Below are 21,019 nucleotides of genomic sequence, written 5' to 3'. Positions count from 1 at the left end.
TGGGCAGTTTGAAAAACTCCAGGCAAATCACAGGCTTCTCTCATAATGAAGGCTCCTCCACCCAAGCTTGCTATCTTATCTTTGGACTTGAGGTTCAAGAAGAGTGAAGAGTTTTCTTATTGAAGACCGAAACAGCCCACCATGCTCATTGGTTAATCATAAAAGACTTGTCGCTCTGTTTTAGAAGCAAACTCTAGTTTTTGATGAGTCAGCCTGATCCAATTTGTGTACAAAACTGACCACTTCGAACCTCTCTGGTCCACTCACTGTCCACCACCTGTATAGTTTTGTCTAGGACAAAGTGCTCCGCATAACTAAGGATCAGTAAATGATAGTCAATAATAATGAAATATTAACACCTACTGAGCGTTAAGTATGTGACAGATACCGTACTAAGCACTTTACGTGCATTATCCAACTTCACCCTCAGCAATCCTATGCGTTGCTAACCAGTTTTATGGAAGGGGAAATGGTAGTTTACAGAACTTGCCGAAGGACACACGCTAGAAAGGTTACCAGAAACTAGTGCTGCCGATCTCAAAGTCTAGAATAGTCACCATTTCACCCAGCTGCCTCAGAAATCTCCCAGCAAAGGGAGCAAGAACAAAACAGGGGAAACTGATACAGGTCACATTTGCCCTCTCGTTACTTGATTCGCCGAGAGCATGACTAGTGGACGCAGGACACCCTGTTACTTCATTAGAAACGCTCAGGAAGGCAGGGAACCCCTCGGCCAAGGCACACTTGCCCTGCAAGACCTTCTGGAAAGAGGCGGCGTCCAGGCGGTCCAGTGCGCGAAACCGCTCCAGAGGCACCGAGATACCCCCGAATCTGTCCGGCTCGGCTCGCAGCACGTCAGCTCCGGCGAGAGCGTCCCACCTGCAACCCGGACCGCCCGAGGCCCGGCGGTGCCCTGCCCAGAGCCTTTCGCCGCGGGTCCGCGTGAACACCGCGCGCCAGAAACGCCCGCTCAGAAATGGCGGCATCTTCAAGTCCTCATGCGACCACTCGTTAGGCCCCTAAAATCAACCTTCCGCCTAGGTCAGGAGCGGAGGTCATTACCATAAATTTTAGAAGAGTGCCACCCATCTATCTCAGAGTTGAGTTAACGTTGCCACTTTCGTAGCGCTTTACCGAAGAGATCACGAAGTCCTGTCCACCAGGTCCTCTCAGGAATTTGCCTGGTTCCAGGAAAGCTGAGGAGAAACTTTTCCACCTGTTTTTAAGTCAACAGACGTTTGTCCAGGAATAGGGAAGGCAGGCAGAGATTTTAAAAAAAAATCCTCTCAGGAATTTACAATCTAAATAACGGTTGTGTTTACGTAATCCACCTTCCTTTGTAAAAGTCATAACCTCTTCAGCTTCTTCAAAGACGGCGAGTTCTGAAAACGCTCCGTTCTCCCTCTAATTGCGCTCCACTCTGGGGATTACGGTGAAGGGCGGAGCCTCGTTGACTTCTGCCCCGGAAGTTTTTCTTCCAGAGGAACGCGCACGTTGAGCCGCCTTTGCAGTTGCTTCTTTCAGGCTACCTTCTGATCATGTCTTCCAAGAAGAACAGAAAACGGCTGAATCGAAGCGCAGAGAATGGTTCAACCTCACCCTCTTCTGCTTCCTCTTCTTCGGGGCCCTCGGCTCCTCCTGGGCCAGGCACCGCGGCGGCGGCTGGGACTCTGGTGGTGACCAACTTTTTAGAAAAGGGTAAAGAGTTTTGGGTGGGAGACCTGAGGCCGGGGGCGCAACCTGGGAAAGCGTAGACCTAGCGATGCCGCCGTTAATATGCAGAGGCTTCTGAAAACCGGTCGAGACATAGGTGTGAGAGTAGCACAGAATTTTGTAAGATGCCCGAAGCCACGCCTACACTGAAGAAGTCAGGCAGAAACGGCTTATCCGTGGCTAAGTCAAGCCATCTCTTCTGTGAGTTGTTTTGAATTTGTAAGTTATACTTGAAAAACTTTACTTCGTTTAAGATGAACGACATATTTAACAGCGAAGTTGCTTAAAGCTAGCGAGTATAGGGTATACATACAGCAGAAAACTAGACACCCAGTTCAGTGAAGATGTGGATGCATCTTCCTAAGAGCGTTGTGTCTGTGAGAATGAAAGCCTTTAAGGTTTTTTTTTTCTTGTTAGACAGGTTCTGGTATTTAATAACAGCCATCAATTACATACTATTGTTATCAGTAGGTTACTTATGTCACACATATATCTCATTTAATCTTCACAGAAACCCTGGAAGATAGGTACAGTATCATTATGCCTATTTTACAAAGGAAGAATAGTTAACGTGATTGGCTCCAGGTTCCACAGGTTTACTAAGTGGTAGGCGGTATTTGACTCTGAAGCCATTATCCCAGATACCAGCCCCCTTGAGTTAAGAGAACGGATTTGCCTGAAAAGTTATTTAGTTGGTAAAGCTTCTGGGTTGAAGCTGTGTGTTACAGCTTCGAAAAAACAGATCACCAGCCAACCTAGTGGCAAGATTTTTACTTCTGCCTAATGTTGATCCTAATCACAATGTTAGAGTTAATACGGTGTTTTCAGTTTCCTTTAGGGGGTCAGAGGACAACTTGTTCTGTCCTGCATATTCAACCTCTTTTTTTAACTGGACCCTTTTTTATTGAAATTTAAACCTGCTGATTTCTCTTACATTTTAAATCAAAACAAAAGTTCTACATTTTCTTCTTATCACCACCCTCTCGGTCCATCTTTCATTGCCATTTTTTTTTTTTAAGATTTGCTTTAAAAAAAAAGCTTATTTATTTATTTTTGAGTTAGAGAGAGTGTGTGTGGGGGGAACGGGCAGAGAGAGAGGGACAGAGAGAATCCCAAGCAGGTCTGTACTGCGTACACAGAGCCCGAGGTGGGGCTTGAACCCACCAACTGTGAGATTATGACCTGAGCTGAAATCAAGTGTCAGATACTTAACTGACTGACCCACCCAGGTGCCCCTTAAGATTTGGTTTTTAAATAATCCCTTCACCCAACATGGAACTGTATCTTACAACGTGGAGATTAAGAATTGCATGCTTTACTGACTGAGCCAGCCAGGCGCCCCTCATGCCAAATTTCTTAAATGGAGTAGTCTCTATCTCCTCATTTCTCACCTCCTAATTAGCCTATTTCTCTTTTGGTATCCATTCCATCATTCCATGGAAACCGTCCCTGCCATGGTCACTGATCATATCCATGTTGGTAAATACAATGGACAGCTTTTCATTACTTCCCTTACTTGACCTCTCAGCAACTTTTGGTGTTGTCTACCATTTCCTTTTTCTAAAAATAGTTTAATTTTTGACTTATGTGTCATTAAGTGTTCCTAGTTTTTCTCTGTCCTTTTGTTGGTACGTAGTTTTTCACTTTCCTTTGCAGGCTAATCTTCTACTTGGCTGCCAGATGTTTCAGTTCTTCAATTTTTTAGTCCTGAAACCCTTTTTTTCTCTGTACAAATTTTTCTTGGGCAAGATCATCCAATGTCCATAGTTTTCCATCTATACCCTCATCATTTTTGTAATTATATTTGTAAAATATACTATTTCTGAGTCTTTGTTCAGTTGTCTTCTAGACCAATACTAAAACTTTGTAAGGAAGTTTTTAAAATATCATATGTAAAGCTTAGTGCTGTTGTAAATATAATAAAAAGAAATTACTGGGAAAATAAATTTAAAAATAGAAATTTTTATTAGATTCAACAGATATGTGATTAGTCTGTCCAATTGTAATAAAAGCTTCTAAGTAAACCCTTGTTTTCTGTATCCTTTCATGAACTGGTAAATAGTTTGCTGATCACACTTTGTATAGCATTGCGCTATACCTCTTCTCTTGGATTTTTCAAAGGTACTTAAAGACTGACCTCATAAACTCCTATTTTCACAACAAAACAAACTCAGGACCTGTTCAATTTTCCATTGTAAAATTCAGAATCCTAGGGGTCATCCATGGCATCTCTTTCACAGATCTCACATATCCAGTCCACTACCAAGTTCTGTTTATCACCTACGTTCCTCTTCTTTATTACCACTGTTTCTACCTTGATCTCAAACACCATCATCTGTCACTTGGACTACTACACTAGCCACTCCCCATTTTTCCCCCCACTGTGCAGCCAGAATGATCTTTAAAAACGAACATCTTGTCATGAGCTTGCTTTTCACCCCTAAGTGATCTTCAGTTGCTGTCAGGAGCCCAGCAGCTTCCTATCAGCCTACTTCCCTGGGAGGTCTTGACCTTCCTTACATGGCCCCTTCTTGTCTCCTGCCATTCTGCGTGTACTCAGGTATATAATTCTTCCTTCTGTCCAGTACTTTTCTGTACAAGCTGTTCTGTTTGTCAGGAATTCTCTTTATTCCCTCTTCATTTAGTTAATTCCTCTTCTTCCTTCAGATCTGAATTTCAACATTATTTCCTTAGAGAAGCATTCTCTGGTTCTTCCCAGTTAGATTCCACTTTATAGGCTCTCCTCGCCCTCTTGGTCATTCTTTCATTGTATTAATCTTAGTTTACAACTACAGAATTATTCAGTGATTGTTTAATAACTCCCTCATCCTATTAGATCATAAACTCTGAGAGGCCAAGGACTGTCTGCTTTTGTTCACTTTGTATTCCTAGTGCCTAACATATTATCTGCCATGTAGGCACATAGCAAATGTTTGCTGAAAGAACAACTGAAGAGTGGATGGTTGTTTGAAATGACCTTTACTGTCTCATTAGTTAATTTGGCACATAAAGTGCTCAATAACGTATAGTTAATAGGGAAAGTGGATGTTGAGGTATATTTTTAAAGTATGGTATTGGAGGAATGAGGACTGTAAGAGAATGTGTGGAGATGTATTAGGAAATAAGGCCAGTGAATGAGAGTTTGAACATGATCTTCATTGGTGATAAGGAGGAAGTGGAGTGTTTAGAGAAGCCTGTGATTTGTCAAATTCTGGTGCATGGTGAATGTGCAGGATAGGATGGAAGGAAGAAGAAAACCTATAGTCTTGCCAAGGACTGGATATACCTGGGAGGTAATTTTCAAGAGGGAAGGGTAATTCATTGAGGTTTAGAAAGAAAGAAGTGATAGAAAAGTGAACATTATTAAGTCATCAAAAGGATTCTTTGGTGTTATTGATGAGTAAACTATGTAAGAGACCTGATGCTCGTAGGAAAGTTGAATTTCTTTTCAGCCTCATATTGTGAAATATGCTTATTTTATAAAGTGTTCAGTACTGTTAATCTTAGCTCTGTGTGATGCTTTGTTTTTCTCAGCTGATGACAGAAAATAAGTGTGTTGTGTAGTTATTTTGTAGTGGCAAAAAATAATTAGATTAGATATACCTCATGATTTTATTTTTATTGACTTAGTTCCTTTTAAACCCAAAGTATCCTTTTTTTGATTATTAAGGAACACCAATATTAGAGAACTATGATTATGGTCTATGTGTCTAATAATAAATTTTGTAACAAAGTTTGTGACAGGCTGAAATTTCGTAAGTGTTTCATTGATTTTGTGCTGAAAAGTAAAATGCTGTGTAGCCATCTAGTACGTTCACTGATTTCATGGATGTTTATTATGCGACTGCTATATTTGGCACTCCTAGGCATTGGAAATACAAGATGAATTTGACCCAATTCCTGCCAAAGCAGCACATGGTTTAGGAGAAAGTCAGACTGAAAAACAAATGTATATTATGATGATAAATGCTAATATCTGACAGCATTGAGTGCTGAAAGAATCAAAAGAAGGACCAAATGTGTACTTGAGGAGGTGGTTGGGTGGGGGTGGACATATCAGCACATCATTTTCAGAAGTGTCGTCAGCTGGGCTGAATTCTGGTCCCTGTCCTTGGCCAAAGTTGAAAACACAGAATGGTCATTTTGGTCAGTGTGTACTTGCCTAAGGAATAAGGCCTGTGTTCCTATTTTATCCATATGTTCCTGGGATTAGAAAAGAAAACTCTTGAATTGCTATCATGTGGATCAGAAGTGGAAATGTAACTTAACCCTCCAGAACCAAATGCCAGTTCCCCAGCTCAAGCCTTTGAATACTAGTAGCCAACTCGACTTAGAATCTGTAGTACAAAGGTCGCTATGCAAGTATGAAAAGCCTTGTTGCAGGTATGTGCAGTTCTTAAAAAAGTTAGAGATCATATTTCTTAAAAGATGGAAACTAATACCTACCCCATAAGACATCCTCTTTTAGTTAGCACTCAAACTGTCAGTCAGTGGACCCTTAGAAAGGTTTGGTTTTAAGTCTTTTCATTAAAATAAAGAGGATCGGAACTGTGCTTTCTCCAGAGTATGGTAAGTGCATTCATTTGGTTAGTGGCTAGAAGATTTTAATGTACTCCCAACAGAAAGCAGGCTTTAATTTCAGTAGTTATAAAATAGTATGAAAATAATTTTCTTTCCCTTTTTGGTAGATGACAGAGTTCCTAAAACATTCCAAAATTCCCTTGTTCAACTTGGACTCAACACTATGAAATCTGCAAATATATGTATAGGTCGACCAGTGTTGCTTACCAGTTTGGATGGAAAACAAGAGGTAAGAGTCTTTTTCATTTCCTTAGTTTAGAAAGATTTGTGATGTTTTTTATTTTAGTTTTCAACAAAGGTACAAATGAAAAACTATATTTTAAATGACCCTCACATCTATATAAACTTTTCCTTCCTTTGATATCTATGACTACCCTGGAAATAGTAGCCTCTAAATGTCATAATATAGAGAGAGGCCTTTTCTCCCAAGGTGGTGACACACACTAGCAGCCCTGTCTCCTCCAGTTTGTTAATTGTATTTCTTCATAGAAATGTTGTTTGGGAGTATGACTGTCCTCTCAAATGTGCGTGTCATCACAAATATGTGATTACTTTTCCTGTTTTCAGCTGTTTGTTCTTATTGTTATTCATTATATTTGAGGCTCGAAACCCAGAACCTTTCCTGGATCATTTTTGCCAGGTTGGTCTTTCCTGCTGCTGGCCTCTGCCTCTGCTATGTCTTCTGCTGCTTGATTAGTCAGTGTTCTCTCATCCAGTGGCGTCCTCTGAAAATGATTTGAAATCTATTAGGTGCTGATGGCACAGTTCTCATTCTTTTCATTATTCTTTTTTATTTTTCAAAAAAATTTTTTTAATGTTTATTTTATTTTTGAGATAGAGAGAGACAGAGTATGAACGGGGGAGGGTCAGAGAAAGAGGGAGACACAGAATCTGAAATAGGCTCCAGGCTCTGAGCTGTCAGCACAGAGCCCGATGCGGGGCTCGAACTCACGGACCGTGAGATCATGCCCTGAGCCGAAGTTGGACGCTTAACCGACTGAGCCACCCAGGTGCCCCTCATTATTCTTAAAAAAGAAAAAGAAAAAAAGTTCTTCACTGTGTTTTGTGAAGACTATAAATATGTGAGCTCAGACCACTATTTGGAGCTGGAAATCTTTACTTCTCTTTGTTAACATTTAAGTCTAATGAGATCCAGGTTCCCATGAAGCTCTTGTGCCAGCTCCTTCACTACTTCCTGGATGAAGTTTATGTGCCAGGCTTACAGTTAGCTTGTCTTTAGTATTTTTTCCCATTTTCTTATTGCATGTTAATGCCTTTGTCTCTTTTTTGTAAATTACCTTTCAGATCTTCTACTGATTTCACCGTGGTATCATTCCTAATCTTCACAAAAAGACATAATTAAGTACTTATTTAAAAAGTTTTTTGGGGGCACGTGGGTGGCTCAGTTGGTTGAGCATCTGACTTTGGCTCAGGTCATGATCTCACAGCTCGTGAGTTTGAGCCCTGCATTGAGCTCGCTGCTGGCAGCACAGAACCCGCTTCTGATCTTCTGCTCCCCTCTCTCCCTGCCCCTTCCCACTTATGCTCTCTCTCTCTCTCAAAAATAAGTAAATAAGTAAGTAAGTAAATAAATAAATAAATAAATAAAGTTTTTTGTAACTTGTGTCAGATTGTAAGTCCTTTGGGGGTGAGGACTGTGTTTTGCAGATCCATATACTGAGTTGTGCTTAGTTTTCTGCCTTATAAATTAATGAATTTCTATGAATATTTATTTTCTCATATTTTTATTTCCTGTGTTCTGGGCAGGTCTATACAGCCTGGCCTGTGGCAGGATTTCCTGGAGGCAAGGTTGGCCTGAGTGAAATGGCGCAAAAGAATGTGGGCGTGAGCGTTGGTGATGCCATTCAAGTCCAGCCTCTGTTGGGTGCTGTGCTTCAGGCTGAGGAAATGGATGTGACACTCAGGTTTGGTGCTTTTCTTTGGTGACAATCTAAATGAGTGCTGCCCAGCAGAAACAGAACAAGAATCACAAATGTGAACCACATATATAATTTTGCATTTTCTGGTAGCCACTTTTAAGAAGGAACATCAAGTTGGTGAAATATTTCATTTAATATGTAAGTTAGTCATTATTTCAATATTAATATTTAGTATTACACCAATTGTAAAATTTTATTTTAACTTGTAATAACTATAAAAAACTGTTAATAAGTTATTTTCCATTCTGTTTTTCAAACTAAGTCTTTTTTTTTTTTCAACGTTTATTTATTTTTGAGACAGAGAGAGACACAGCATGAACAGGGGAGGGGCAGAGAGAGAGGGAGACACAGAATCGGAAGCAGGCTCCAGGCTCTGAGCCATCAGCCCAGAGCCCGATGCAGGGCTTGAACTCGCGGACCGTGAGATCGTGACCTGAGCTGAAGTCGGACGCTTAACCGACTGAGCCACCCAGGCGCCCCTCAAACTAAGTCTTAAAAAATCCACTGTGTTTGTTAAACTTGCCAGCACACCTCAATTTGGACTGGACACATTTAAGTGCTCGATAGCCACACGTGGCGAGTGGCTAGTGTTCTACTGTATTAGACAGTACAAGCTAGATGAGTGCTACATAATGTATGGACTAGAGACTGTATTGCCATGTGATTAGAGTCTGCCCTGATTTTTTTGGTGAGAGGAATTATTACCGATGTATGTTCCACAGTAGTTTTCATCTTGGATTGCAGTGTAATCAGAGATGTTGTAAAGGAGGGAGTAGATTACCGTGAATAGGCAAGAAATAAGTTTTAATCAAGACTGTTCAAGCAAAGTACCTGATTATATATTTTAACTCATTGATTATTCAATCTAATAAAACAGTTATATTTATTAGATTTTGAAAGTCCCTCATCAAAGACTAATTGTTTGAGTCACCTTATCAATGCAGTTAAAGTATATCACTCGTCGTCTTGGATATTCTGTTTGCAAGAAACACAAAACATTTTCCAGTCATTAGTTTGATTTTAAAATGTTTTCCTCTCTTTTGATAGTTTTATAGATTTCAAGCTTGAGCATTAGCATATTTTTTTTTTCTTATAAACCAGGAAACATTTTTCAGAGAACTTAATAACATTTTAGCAAACGGTAAAATAAAAGGAAGAGGGGAAAGGAAAACTCAGCATGTGTTGTGCACCAGCTGTGTACTAGCACACACACATGTTACACACCTTTTCTTCTCTCATTTAATACTCCGAACATCCTACAAGGTGCCCATATTTATCCCTTTCTTAAAGATGAGGAGGGGAGCCTGGGTGGCTCAGTCGGTTGAGCGACAGACTTTGGCTCAGGTCATGATCTCACAGTTTGTGAGTTCGAGCCCTGCATTGGGCTCTGTACTGACAGCTCAGAGCCTGGAGCCTGCTTCTGATTCTGTCTCCCTCTCTCTCTGTCCCTCCCCCTCTCACGCTTTGTCTCTGTCTCAGAAATAAACAAACATTAAAAAAAAATTTTTTTTTAAAAGATGAGGAAATGGCCTGGGTAAGAAGTAACTTACCCATTATTTTATGGGTTAGGTAGTAGTTCTACACAGATTAAATGATATTTATCTTTAGAGTGTTTTGAGGCAGTGCTGCAGGTTGCAGGCATCAGTTGATTGGATTTTTGATGATCTAGCTAGTGTGACCTCTTGAGGGCGCAGCAGTCTTAGGTGATGACGATAACTTACTATACAGGGACTGTATGTGTTTTAAATGGCAGCTTGGTTTTTACAATTTTATTAAAAAATCTTGTGTTTTAAATGTGGCAGCAGAGCTTAGACAAGAAACTTAATTTCAAGTAAGATAAATCAATAATTTTAATCTGTGGATCATACCCTTCGTTTGCTTCTGAAAAATTTTATTAGTAAGGTTAGAGCTCCTTCTAGTGGAAGTAATTTTATCTGCACCTATTCATTTTTTAAAAGGAAAACTTAGTATTTTTACCATTCTTATACTCGTTTGTGAATATCTTCTATTCAGAGTTTAATAAATAAAAATGATTTAAATGTAACTGGTTTCAGAGTTCTATAAACAGAAGTGAATTTAAGCATTTAAGGAGATACAATTTCCCGTGTAGTTTATATATACATTTGATTTGAAATTTCCCCCTTGTTCTTTTTTTTCTCTCTGTAAGAATACACAGTCGATTCTCATTCTTAGTGCTAAGTATGTTCTATAAAGTTACTGTGAGTACTGCATTAGCAATGTATGTATTTATATTTAATGTTACATATTTATGTTTAAATATTTAATGTATGTTATATATAATAGCATATGCTAATAACGTTACTATATTTAGTGCATATTTAGTATAAATATATACATATACATATCTTACCATACATTATAATCTCAAGACAACTCATTCTGATTGATTTTCACTTCTTTATTTTATAAAAGAGAAGTGGTAGTTCAGAAATGTTGAGTGACTTGCCAGAGGCCACCTCACTGACAGATACCAGTTAGGATTCAAATCTCCAGCTCACCCACGAGCTGCACTTTCTGCTGTACACTGCACTGCCTCCTACCATCTCTGCCATCTTCTTGTTGTCTCTGGAAGAATGAAAACGAGAGTTCTTTTTCAACCTCAGCTAGGAAAGTGTTTAGTGACTCCATCGTTTTGCCTGCTCTACACATGTCCGTGAATGACTAGGCAAGCTCTTTTAGTATTGATTTTGGGGTTACAAATAAATTGTAGCAGGTGGGTGAATCTGCAAATAATGAAGTTGACACTATTGGTTTTGTTTGTTGCTGACAAAGTGATTGGAGAACAAGGCTTAGATTTGGACCAGATGGGTCTGCTAATATACTTCTTCTTGAGCTAAACTATCACTTTTCCACCGATCTCTGGATGACGTCACAACCATAGCCTCCTCTGCTGGTATGGGCTACTTACATGCGGGGAATAAGGAAAAATGCACCTATTCTGAGAACTGTCCAAGAACATGTTTCTTCACAAGATTTTTACATGTACCTACTTCCTATACTCAAGCAACCTTTCTGAAAAACAATCATTAGCTGGAAGAAAGGGTTGTCATTTTTCTGTAGGCATGCCCTTTCTCCAGAATAAAATTCGATTACACTATTACTCTCCCTTTTTCTTATTTGTACCTCTTCAGGTAATGTCCTATAAGGACTTAATTTTCCAGAAAGATAAAATTCTAAATTATAGAACGGAAGTGAAGTAATCTATGAGTAAAAGCCTTTCTCCAAGCTAGGCAATTTCAGAAAAGGGATGGTTAATTTAGATCAGTGTTTTTCAAATGTTGGCTATGACACACAATGAAAAATACATTTCATTGTGATCTAGTATATGTATACATCCACAAATATGGTGCACGCATGTACTCACGTGTGTACCTGTATACATGAGTATATAGATGTGTATGAATGTATGTATAAGAAAGTAATGCTTTTCTAAGCAGTATTTACTCTTTCTTTGTGTGATGTACTTTTGACATTTTGTATTCTATTAAAAAAATGCTGGATGAGATTGACTGAAATGATTTCATGATCCACTAATGGATAGTACTCTATATTTTGAAGAACATTGATTTAGGTCATTAGGACACCAAGTTGCAAATCATCTTTTCATGGCTATAAGAAATATCTGAAAAGCATAAATCATTCCAGTATTGTATAAACCATTTCCAGGTGACTAGGTCTGCATTACAACTATGTATATGTAATTTTATATTACGTTTTAGTTTCTGGTGTACTCGATGCTGATTTCTATTTCCCCTGCCCTTTATAGTGACAAAAATGTGGATATTAATGAAGAACAACTGACTGGTTGTCTTCTGAGAAAACTAGGTGAGAGACATGTTTTAAATAGTTTTTTAAATTGTAAGAAGCAAGGTAGCAGTAAATAAAGTAATGTGTCTTTGAAGTCTTATATAGATCATAGTTATCTTCAACAGTGTGGAGACTGTTCTTCTCAATGAATTAATGTCCTTTAGAGATAGGGATTTTTTTCTCAATTGATTGGTAGTTAAGCAGTGGAGAGAATACATGATTTGTCTACGGACAAAGTCAGTGTTAGAACTGAGACTTTTAACCCTTGAGCTCTTGGTCTTTCCTATGAGAAATGTTACCTTGAAGTATCAGGCAGGTGTGCCATTTTAGGTGAGTTTATTATTAGATATGGAATGCCTGGCTATGTGTTGACGAGTTGATAGGATTCTAGATGTATTGAGTGTGGAAGATTGTAAAGAGTTATCTTGTCCTTCTGTCTCTAGATAGTGCTCTATCAAATGGGAATATTAAGTTGTCTCTTTTTTATGGCAATTATTTTATTAGTATGATTAGTCTTTCAGGTAGTTTTATTAATAGATGGAATAAATTGCTATTTAAACATTAAATGGGTAAAAGTTATGCTAACATATATTTTTAAAAAATTATTTTCTAGATGGCAAGATTGTTTTACCAGGCAACTTTTTGTATTGTACATTCTATGGACGACCATGCAAGTTGCAAGTGTTGAGAGTGAAAGGGACAGATGGCATGATATTGAGAAGGCCTCAGAATGACACTGATGCTCAAGGAATGGCCTGTGAACAGTCCAACATAGACACCAGTACCCTGGATGTAGCCTTACAGCTGAGCCAGTTAGATCTGGAAGAGCCTCGGGATCCAACATCAAGCAGTACTCCTTGCAAACCAGTAGATGACAGAATGATAAGTAAAGCTAGTGACATTTTTTCAGATGTTACACAGAGTCCTAGGGACAACAGTGGACTTGAACTAGCAGAGATCATAGGACTTAAATGTAGTTTTGAATTGGCTAAAGGAGGAAATGAGCAACTTGTTAATGAAGAGAGATTGCTAAAGTCAGCCTATGTGGGAACAAAGCACAACACTGATACTTTTTATTTTATTTCTTCAACAACGAGAGTGAATTTTACAAAGATTTGTACAAATTCAGAAGAGCAAGACAACCAATTCAAAGTAACTTACGACATGATAGGAGGCTTAAATAGTCAGCTGAAAACAATTAGAGAAATAATTGAATTGCCTCTCAAGCAGCCTGAACTTTTCAAGAGTTACGGTATGATTCCTTCAGTGTATTGCACCCAGAAGTGTTAAATTCGAACTAAAAAGCAGTTGGCTCATTCCACTTAAATAATAATTGTTCACTTTCTTTTCTTGTTTTTTTTTCCTGAGTAGTAGGTATGGTAGGAGGTGTGAGTTGCTTTGGGAGATGCCGGTTAAACCGTGAGCTTTTTTTCATGCTTTATCTCTTTAGATTGTAATGTGAGTTAGCTGCAGCCTTGTATCTTCTAATTGCATACTTCCACAATTGTTTATATTGGATCTAGAATTGGTATCTTGTCATTCTAGGTGAGCTGTAATGACCAAAGAAGTAAACCAAACATTCAAATATGTTGGGTAAAATTTCTTTGTTAGGAAATGTAGTTGTGTGCAGATCTCTTTGCATTTAAGCAAGTGGTTAAGGGAGTGATTGGCTCCTAGGAAACTCAGGGATTCCTCTGTATGGTAATTGCCCAGATCCTCTGCATGTATTTGATGCCTACCATCTCTTTCTCTGCCTTTTCCTTTTTCATGAGTCTATATATAAATATGGAATGAACCCTTGGATCGACATTTTGCTAGTAATCTTTATATAGTCTAAGATGGCTAGTTGGATGAAAATTAAGATTGATGGCTTGTTTTGGATGTCCTTGTTCTTATCTGAGCTTTGTGTTCTGATTATTGAACTGTGCTGTGTGGGATGGGACATAGCAATTTTGTGGATGTCCAGCCAGTTTTTCACCAGTGTGCCTGGCCTCTCTCAGGTCTACTGAGAGAGAAAAAATCATTTCTGGAGATCAGTGTTTGGGCCAGTTAGTACATTTTGAGGGGAAGGGGCAGGGTCAGAAGGTCTGACTCTTACTTTAGTTTTGTGATACAAGGTAAATTTACAACTCATGTTTGCAATCATATGATAACACAAGAAACCTAGTAATGTTGAATACAGTCTTCTTTTTCTTCTAGGAATTCCTCCACCTAGAGGAGTGTTACTCTATGGCCCTCCAGGTACTGGGAAGACCATGATTGCTAGGGCTGTTGCTAATGAAGTAGGAGCCTATGTTTCTGTAATTAATGGTCCTGAAATTATAAGCAAGTAGGTGCATAATTCAATAGAATAAACAGTGTTATTCTTAAATGTGTTTCAAAAAAATGACTGCATAGCATTCCCTCTGGATATTCATATGTTGAAATACTTTAAATTTGCTTTTAATTGTGTATAAAAATTAAGTTTTGAAAATAATTTTTGAAAGTAGTTTTAAGTATTCTGGAAATATTTGAAAAGTCAGATGAACTTTTAAAGACGAAACTTTAAAAACAGTAAAAGTTGGTCCTTAAATGTATTTTATTTGTTACAGATTCTATGGGGAGACAGAAGCAAGGCTACGTCAGATATTTGCTGAAGCCACTCTGCGGTATTCTTTACATTTAGATGTTTGTAATTAGTAGTCAAGGATATTGTAATCAAAGTACGCTTACTAACACTATATGAAGCATGAAAGAACGGTACAAAAATAATACCGATAGCACTAGCAATGATTGTAAATCTAATGAAGTTGTATTTAATGTATTTTTATCTAATATTGTCTTGAAAGTTTGATAAGTGAGTTACTGAATTACGTAAAGTAGGAGAATTAAAACAGATGTAAGTCAGGTGATTTTGCTTGAGCATATAAATGTATGATCTTCTTTCTTTAGAATACCTAGAGTACTTAGGCATATCCAGTTTATCTAGTTGCCTTAGTAGATTGTATCATAGTAGCCCTTTATGCTTAATTTTTTTTTTTATTATAGTTTGCTTCAAAGAGACAAATATGTTGCTCTTTAGAAACAGTTCGCTTTGATTATTCCTCAGTTTAGGCTACCTATTGCATCGCAATGAGTGTAAGAGTGTGGTGTGTAACATGGTCTAATGTAATGTTATTTGTAATAAGGCTGTCTCTACCACTGTTTTGGTTTTTAACTTACCATAATTCTACTCTTGTCAAAGGAACTTTCATATTTAAAGTTTTTTTTCCCAGAGACAGCAGATGAAAAAAGTAGTTGGTTGTCCCAATACTAAAAATTTGAGAACCAGTGGTATACCTTATTATGTAGTATGTTTTTGTTGTTATGTTCCTGGAAGTTGAAGCTTTCTATTGTGAGAGAATTCACATCGTTTTATGGGAGAACTCATCGTCTTGAGAGTTCTTTTTTTAATAGGCTAAAAAAAAAAAGAGGGTGAGCATTTGGAATTTCTTTCTTTTTTTAATGTTTATTTATTTTTGAGAGAGACACTGTGAGTCGGGGAGAGGCAGAGAGAGAGGGAGACACAGAATCCAAGCAGGCTCCAGGCTCTGAGCTGTCAGCACAGAGCCTGATGCAGGGGTTGAACCCACAAACCTTGAGATCATGACCTGAGCCGAAGTTGGATGCTCAACTGACTGAGCCCCCAGGCACCACCCCCCTCCCCCCGACTTTTTTTAGTGTTTATTGGAATTTCTATTCCTTGGACTTTACACCTGCTTCAAGGGACATCTCTGGCCTCATCTTCTGAATTGTTGCAATCATAACAATTTATTGGGCATTAGCAGTCAACTTCTGTTTGGGCATAGACTCATGAGTAGTAGACTATTCTCAATAGTCTTCTTTTTATTGAGTTCAGATCTGTTAGAACAATTAATCTAAGGTTTTTCATCCTATTGCCTTTGTCTTAATATTATTAATTAAAGCCCTAAATTTGATGCATTAAATTTCCTTTTTTTAATTTTTAATTATAATTCCAGTATAGTTTGCAGTATTATATTAGTTTCAGATGTACAATATAGTGATTCAGCAATTCCATATATCACCCATTGCTCATCAGGACGATTGTCCTCCTTAATCCCCATCACCTATTTCACCCATCCCTCTGGTAATCATCAGTTGTTCTCTATATTTAAAAGTCTGTTTTTTAGCTTGTCTCCCTCTTTCTCACCCTCTCACTCTATTTTTTTTTCCTTTGCTCATTTGTTTTGTTTCTTAAATTCAAGGGGTAAGTGAAATAATATGGTATTTGTCTTTCTCTTACTGACTTATTTTACTTAGTATTATATTTTGTAGCTCCATCCATGTCATTGCAAATGGCAAGATCTCATTCTTTTTATGGCTGAATAATATTCCATTGTGTATTAGTACCACATCTTCTTTATCCACTCATTTATTGATGGACACTTGGGCTACTTCCATAATTTGGCTATTGTAAATAATGCTACTGTAAACATAGGGGTGCATACATACCTTTGAATGAGTATTTTTGTATTTTTTTGGTAAATACCCAGTAGTGTGATTGCTGGATTGTAGGGTAGTTCTGTTTTTAACTTTTTGAGGAACCTCCACAGTGACTGCACCAGTTTGCATTCCCACCAGCATAAGGCATGAGGGTTCCTTTTTCTCCACATCCACACCAACGCTTGTTGTTTCTTGTGTTTTTTATTTTAGCCAGTCTGACCAGTGGGAGGTGATATCTCATTGTAGTTTTGATTTGCATTTTCCTCATGATAAGTAATGTTGAGCATCTTTTATGTGTCTGTTGGCAATCTGTATACCTTCTTTGGAGAAATGTATGTTCATGTCTTTTGCCCATTTTTAGTTGGATTATTTGTGTTTTGGATGTTGAGGTATATCAGTTCTTCTTATGTTTTGGATAGTAACCCTTTATAGGATATATCATTGAAAGTATCTTCTCCCATTTAGTAGGATTGCCTTTTAGTTTTATTAATTATTTAGTTTGCTATGCAAAAGCTTTTTATTTTGATGTATTCCCAATAGGTTTGTTTTTTTTTTTCCCCTTGCCTTAGGAGACATATCTAGAAAAATGCTTCTTTGGCCAATGTCAGAGAAATTACTGCCTGTGCTCTCTCCTAGGGTTTTTATGGTTTCACATCTCACATTTAGGTTTTTAATTCATTTTTGAATTTATTTTTGTGTATGGTGTAAGTTTCATTCTTTTGCATGTGCATTTCAGTTAAGAATTTAAGAGTACTCCCTTTTAGTTTTGTAATTGGAATGGATTGTATCAAATTTAAAAATCATATGTATATTAAAGAATTAATTTTACTTGTTTTTTTTCAGGCACCCATCAATTATTTTTATTGATGAGCTGGATGCACTTTGTCCTAAAAGAGAAGGGGCTCAGAATGAAGTGGAAAAAAGAGTGGTAGCATCACTGTTAACACTGATGGATGGTATTGGTTCAGTAAGTATAGCACCAGTATTGATTCTGTGTAGGAAAGGGTTGCCTCTTAATAATATGTACATAGTAGCAAAAACTAACAAATATGTCTGAGTTTTGGGGTATTCTAGGATAGGGAAAAATATTAGCCATAAAAACTAGAGGAAAGACCCCTAAAATAATTTTCTTCAGCAGAAATCTTAGTAACTTCTAGGATAGTATACCTGCACTGTATACTTTTTTACCGTATAAAATACTGTACAATGATGGATTTCTTTTATAATAAATGATATTAACTTAAAAACCGGAAGCGGGGTGCCTGGGTGGCTCAGTCGGTTAAGCCTGTGACTTTGGCTCAGGTCATGATCTCACTGGTCACGTGTTCAAGCACTACGTTGGGCTCTGTGCTGACAGCTCAGAGCCTGGAGCCTGTTTTGGATTCTCTCTCCCTCTCTGTCTCTGCCCTGCCCTGCCCCCACTCGTGCTCTGTCTTTTTCAAAAATAAATAAACATAGGGGCGCCTGGGTGGCTCAGTCGGTTGAGCGTCCGACTTCGGCTCAGGTCATGATCTCATGGTCCGTGAGTTCCAGCCCCACGTCGGGCTCTGTGCTGATGGCTCAGAGCCTGGAGCCTGTTTCAGATTCTGTGTCTCCCTCTCTCTCTGACCCTCCCCCGTTCATGCTGTCTCTCTCTGTCTCAAAAATAAATAAACATTAAAAAAAATTTTTTTTAAATAAATAAATAAATAAACATTGAAAAAAATTATTTTAATAAAATAAAAAACCAGAAACAAAAATCAGTAAAGAAGATTTAGATATATTTTAGAGGATTTTACTAAGAAATTTCATGATTAAGTCTTGAATACTCATGTACAAATTGATTCTTTTAGGGCTTTAAGTTTGACAGTTGAAAGGAAATAAAGAATAATGGAAAAATATGTTTGTGCAACATTTAAATTTTTTTTAATTAAAAAATTTTTTTTATGTTTATTTATTTTTGAAGAGAGAGAGAGAGAACGGAAGCTGGGGAGGTCAGAGAGAGGGAGAGAAAAACCCCAAGCAGGCTCTGTGCTTTCAGTGTGGAGCTGGACATGGGGCTTGAACTCGTGGATTGTGAGATCATGCTCTGAACCGAAACCAAGAGTCAGACACTTAACCAACTGAGCCACCCAGGTGCCCCTGTTTGTGCAGGGTTTAAAAAGAAGCTACCCATGATAGATTCTCTATAGATTCTCTCTATAGATTCTCTGATAGGGCATACACTTGCAAATTAATAAAGACTGTGCTGCTTGTGAAAGGAAGATCCATAGATGTAGAAGCAGGAATGAAGAAAAATTCTTTCAGACTCCTGACAGCCATTTACCAGAAGAATACATTTCTTATGCAGGATTTTTACATAAATAACTCGTTTTGTAGAGTCATGTCAGAACCAAAAGAAATTTTAGAAATCATGTAGTCCCAAGTCCTCCTTTTGCACATTGCAAAACTGGACTGTTAGAACTTTTTGGTTTTTACTACTTGTTGGTAAAAACTAAACATGTGAAAATAATGTGAAGGTTGGGTTTTAAGTGTCTGTTATTTGCTAACATGCGTTACAATTTTAAGAGTAACAGAGAAGAGTTGAACCTGGAGGAAGCTGGATGACCACCTCGTTCTCAGTCTAGGTGCAATAACTAGGTGTGATCATCCCAGGTTTGGTTCTCCATCTTTAAAATTGGAGAGTTCAGTGATGTTAGTATGTTGGAGGTGGCAGGGCTCTGAGGACTGACTCACAATAGCAACACTCATGAGAGACATACATAAACTGGGATGCCAGTTTGTCTATTTACAATAAGAATATCATCATTAAGCCAACCAGATATCTTTGTTTATGGTTGAATCTTTTCATCTTGAAGACAAATATGTATGGAGAGCTGTATTATAATTAGAAGAGTTTTTGGGAAGTATAAAATCGTATGGAAGGCTTTGTGTTGGAGGATCTTAATTACTATGTCATTCTGCTTTCTCTGCTGCTAGGGTAAGTCTACTCTGGACTGGTGTTCTTGTCTATGGGCAGGACTGGAAGCATCTGACACTGATGTTTTAGTGTGAAAATGCTTAAGGGCCTGTATTTATCTTCTAGATTCATAATTCATAGATTTTATTGTAATCCATGCATTTTCTGTTGGCACATCCAGTACAATTGAACAGGTTGAGTTTTCTTACTTTCAATCACGTTTCAGTTAAACTTGTATTACACTCTATCATCAGAATAGAATGTTGGATAACCTCACAGGTGGCTGATCATTATGTTAGTTTTTTATAATTTGTTGTTTTAAATTTCATTCCTGGGCCCCTGGGTGGCTCAGTTGGTTAAACATCTGACATCGGGTTAGTTATGATCTCATGGTTCATAGGTTTGAGCCCTGTGTTGGGCTCTGTGCTGGCAGCTCAGAGTCTGGAGCCTGCTTTGGATTCTGTTTCCCTCTCTCCCTGCCCCTCCATTCATGAAGATGGTGAAGCTTAGATGCTAAAAATGGGAGAGACATCACTTACTATAGTTGGAAAGGTAATTATTGGAAAACTTTCTAGGTGAGGGAGTATTTAGGCTGAACTTAGGAAGATATGGGATGAGTAATAAAAGTGTAACAGGTAGGACTGAGCAGCCTGGACAGTTAGATTCATCTGATCTACAGAGCCAGTGCCAATATGTTTATTACTTTTATAAGTAATGATATTTATTCTCATTTTGTTAGGAAGGAAGTGAAGGACAAGTGTTGGTCCTTGGGGCCACAAATCGCCCTCATGCCTTAGATGCTGCACTTCGAAGACCTGGACGATTTGATAAAGAGATTGAGATTGGAGTTCCTAATGCTGAGGATCGGCTAGATATCCTCCAGAAACTTCTTCGAACTGTACCCCATTTGCTCACTGAAGCTGAGCTGCTACAGTTGGCAAATAGTGCTCATGGGTACGTTGGAGCAGACTTGAAAGCTTTGTGTAATGAAGCAGGTGAGTGTGCTTTGCTACTGTGAGTCTGTATTGATGGGCTTCATAAAGCTGGTTTATTTACATGCTGATAATTTATGTCATATATCTTAATGGAAATAGGTAATCATTTCTAATTATATATATATTGAAAACTAGATAAGTCAGAAAACTGTTGAAAACAAATAAAAATCATGCTTAATCTTCTAAAGGTAACCACTATTATAGCATACATCCTTTTATACTTTTCCTAAGTACACATGTACACACACACACAGTATCAGATGCATTAATGGCAGTTTTGATGATGACAATATTTGTTGATATTGTGCTGTGAAAATTAGGGAGAAGTGCCTACAGGAGGATCAAAATTTTCCTTATGGTGAAGCTTTGTATTTCTTGAATTGCCAAAAAAGTACTTAGCAAAACCTGGAATTCTGTGCCTCAGAGTATGTGATGGTGATATTTAAGTCTGAAAATGTATAAGGGCTGTTATTAATCAGTTGAGTCTTTGACTCTAAGAACTTCACCATGGCATAACTGTATTTACTTTGAAAGCCCTTAAG

The 21,019-nt window shown here is 38.0% G+C and overlaps 2 protein-coding genes across 12 annotated transcripts in view; one reads left to right on the top strand and one right to left on the bottom strand.

Moving 5' to 3' along the window:
- NUDT6 (nudix hydrolase 6) overlaps positions 1 to 1,221 on the bottom strand; it is a 44,632-nt gene extending 43,411 nt beyond the window's left edge. Inside the window, exon 1 of one of the 4 annotated variants that reach the window (XM_042935569.1) lies at positions 1,135 to 1,221. Coding sequence is in view for 1 of the 4 variants with exons in the window: in XM_042935567.1 (XP_042791501.1) it covers positions 749 to 986 (238 nt within the window). In the remaining 3 variants the exon portion in view is untranslated. Of the gene's footprint in view, positions 1 to 748; positions 1,021 to 1,134 lie in introns of those variants that run through there. The other 3 variants (XM_042935567.1, XM_042935572.1, XM_042935571.1) reach the window with 3 other exon arrangements.
- Positions 1,222 to 1,494: 273 nt separating this feature from the next.
- The window catches only part of SPATA5 (spermatogenesis associated 5), a 355,585-nt gene continuing 336,060 nt past the window's right edge, over positions 1,495 to 21,019 (top strand). For all 8 annotated transcript variants that reach the window (XR_006201728.1, XM_042935556.1, XM_042935557.1 and 5 more), the window contains exons 1-9: positions 1,495 to 1,698; positions 6,402 to 6,523; positions 8,062 to 8,219; positions 12,022 to 12,080; positions 12,676 to 13,314; positions 14,262 to 14,391; positions 14,654 to 14,710; positions 17,388 to 17,511; positions 20,222 to 20,477. Coding sequence is in view for 7 of the 8 variants with exons in the window: in XM_042935556.1 (XP_042791490.1) it covers positions 1,539 to 1,698; positions 6,402 to 6,523; positions 8,062 to 8,219; positions 12,022 to 12,080; positions 12,676 to 13,314; positions 14,262 to 14,391; positions 14,654 to 14,710; positions 17,388 to 17,511; positions 20,222 to 20,477 (1,705 nt within the window). In the remaining variant the exon portion in view is untranslated. The remainder of the gene's footprint in view (positions 1,699 to 6,401; positions 6,524 to 8,061; positions 8,220 to 12,021; positions 12,081 to 12,675; positions 13,315 to 14,261; positions 14,392 to 14,653; positions 14,711 to 17,387; positions 17,512 to 20,221; positions 20,478 to 21,019) is intronic.

This window comes from Panthera leo, chromosome B1 (assembly GCF_018350215.1).
Source record: "Panthera leo isolate Ple1 chromosome B1, P.leo_Ple1_pat1.1, whole genome shotgun sequence".
NCBI classification, from domain to species: Eukaryota; Metazoa; Chordata; class Mammalia; order Carnivora; family Felidae; genus Panthera; species Panthera leo.
This window is presented reverse-complemented; position numbering and strand designations above follow the sequence as displayed.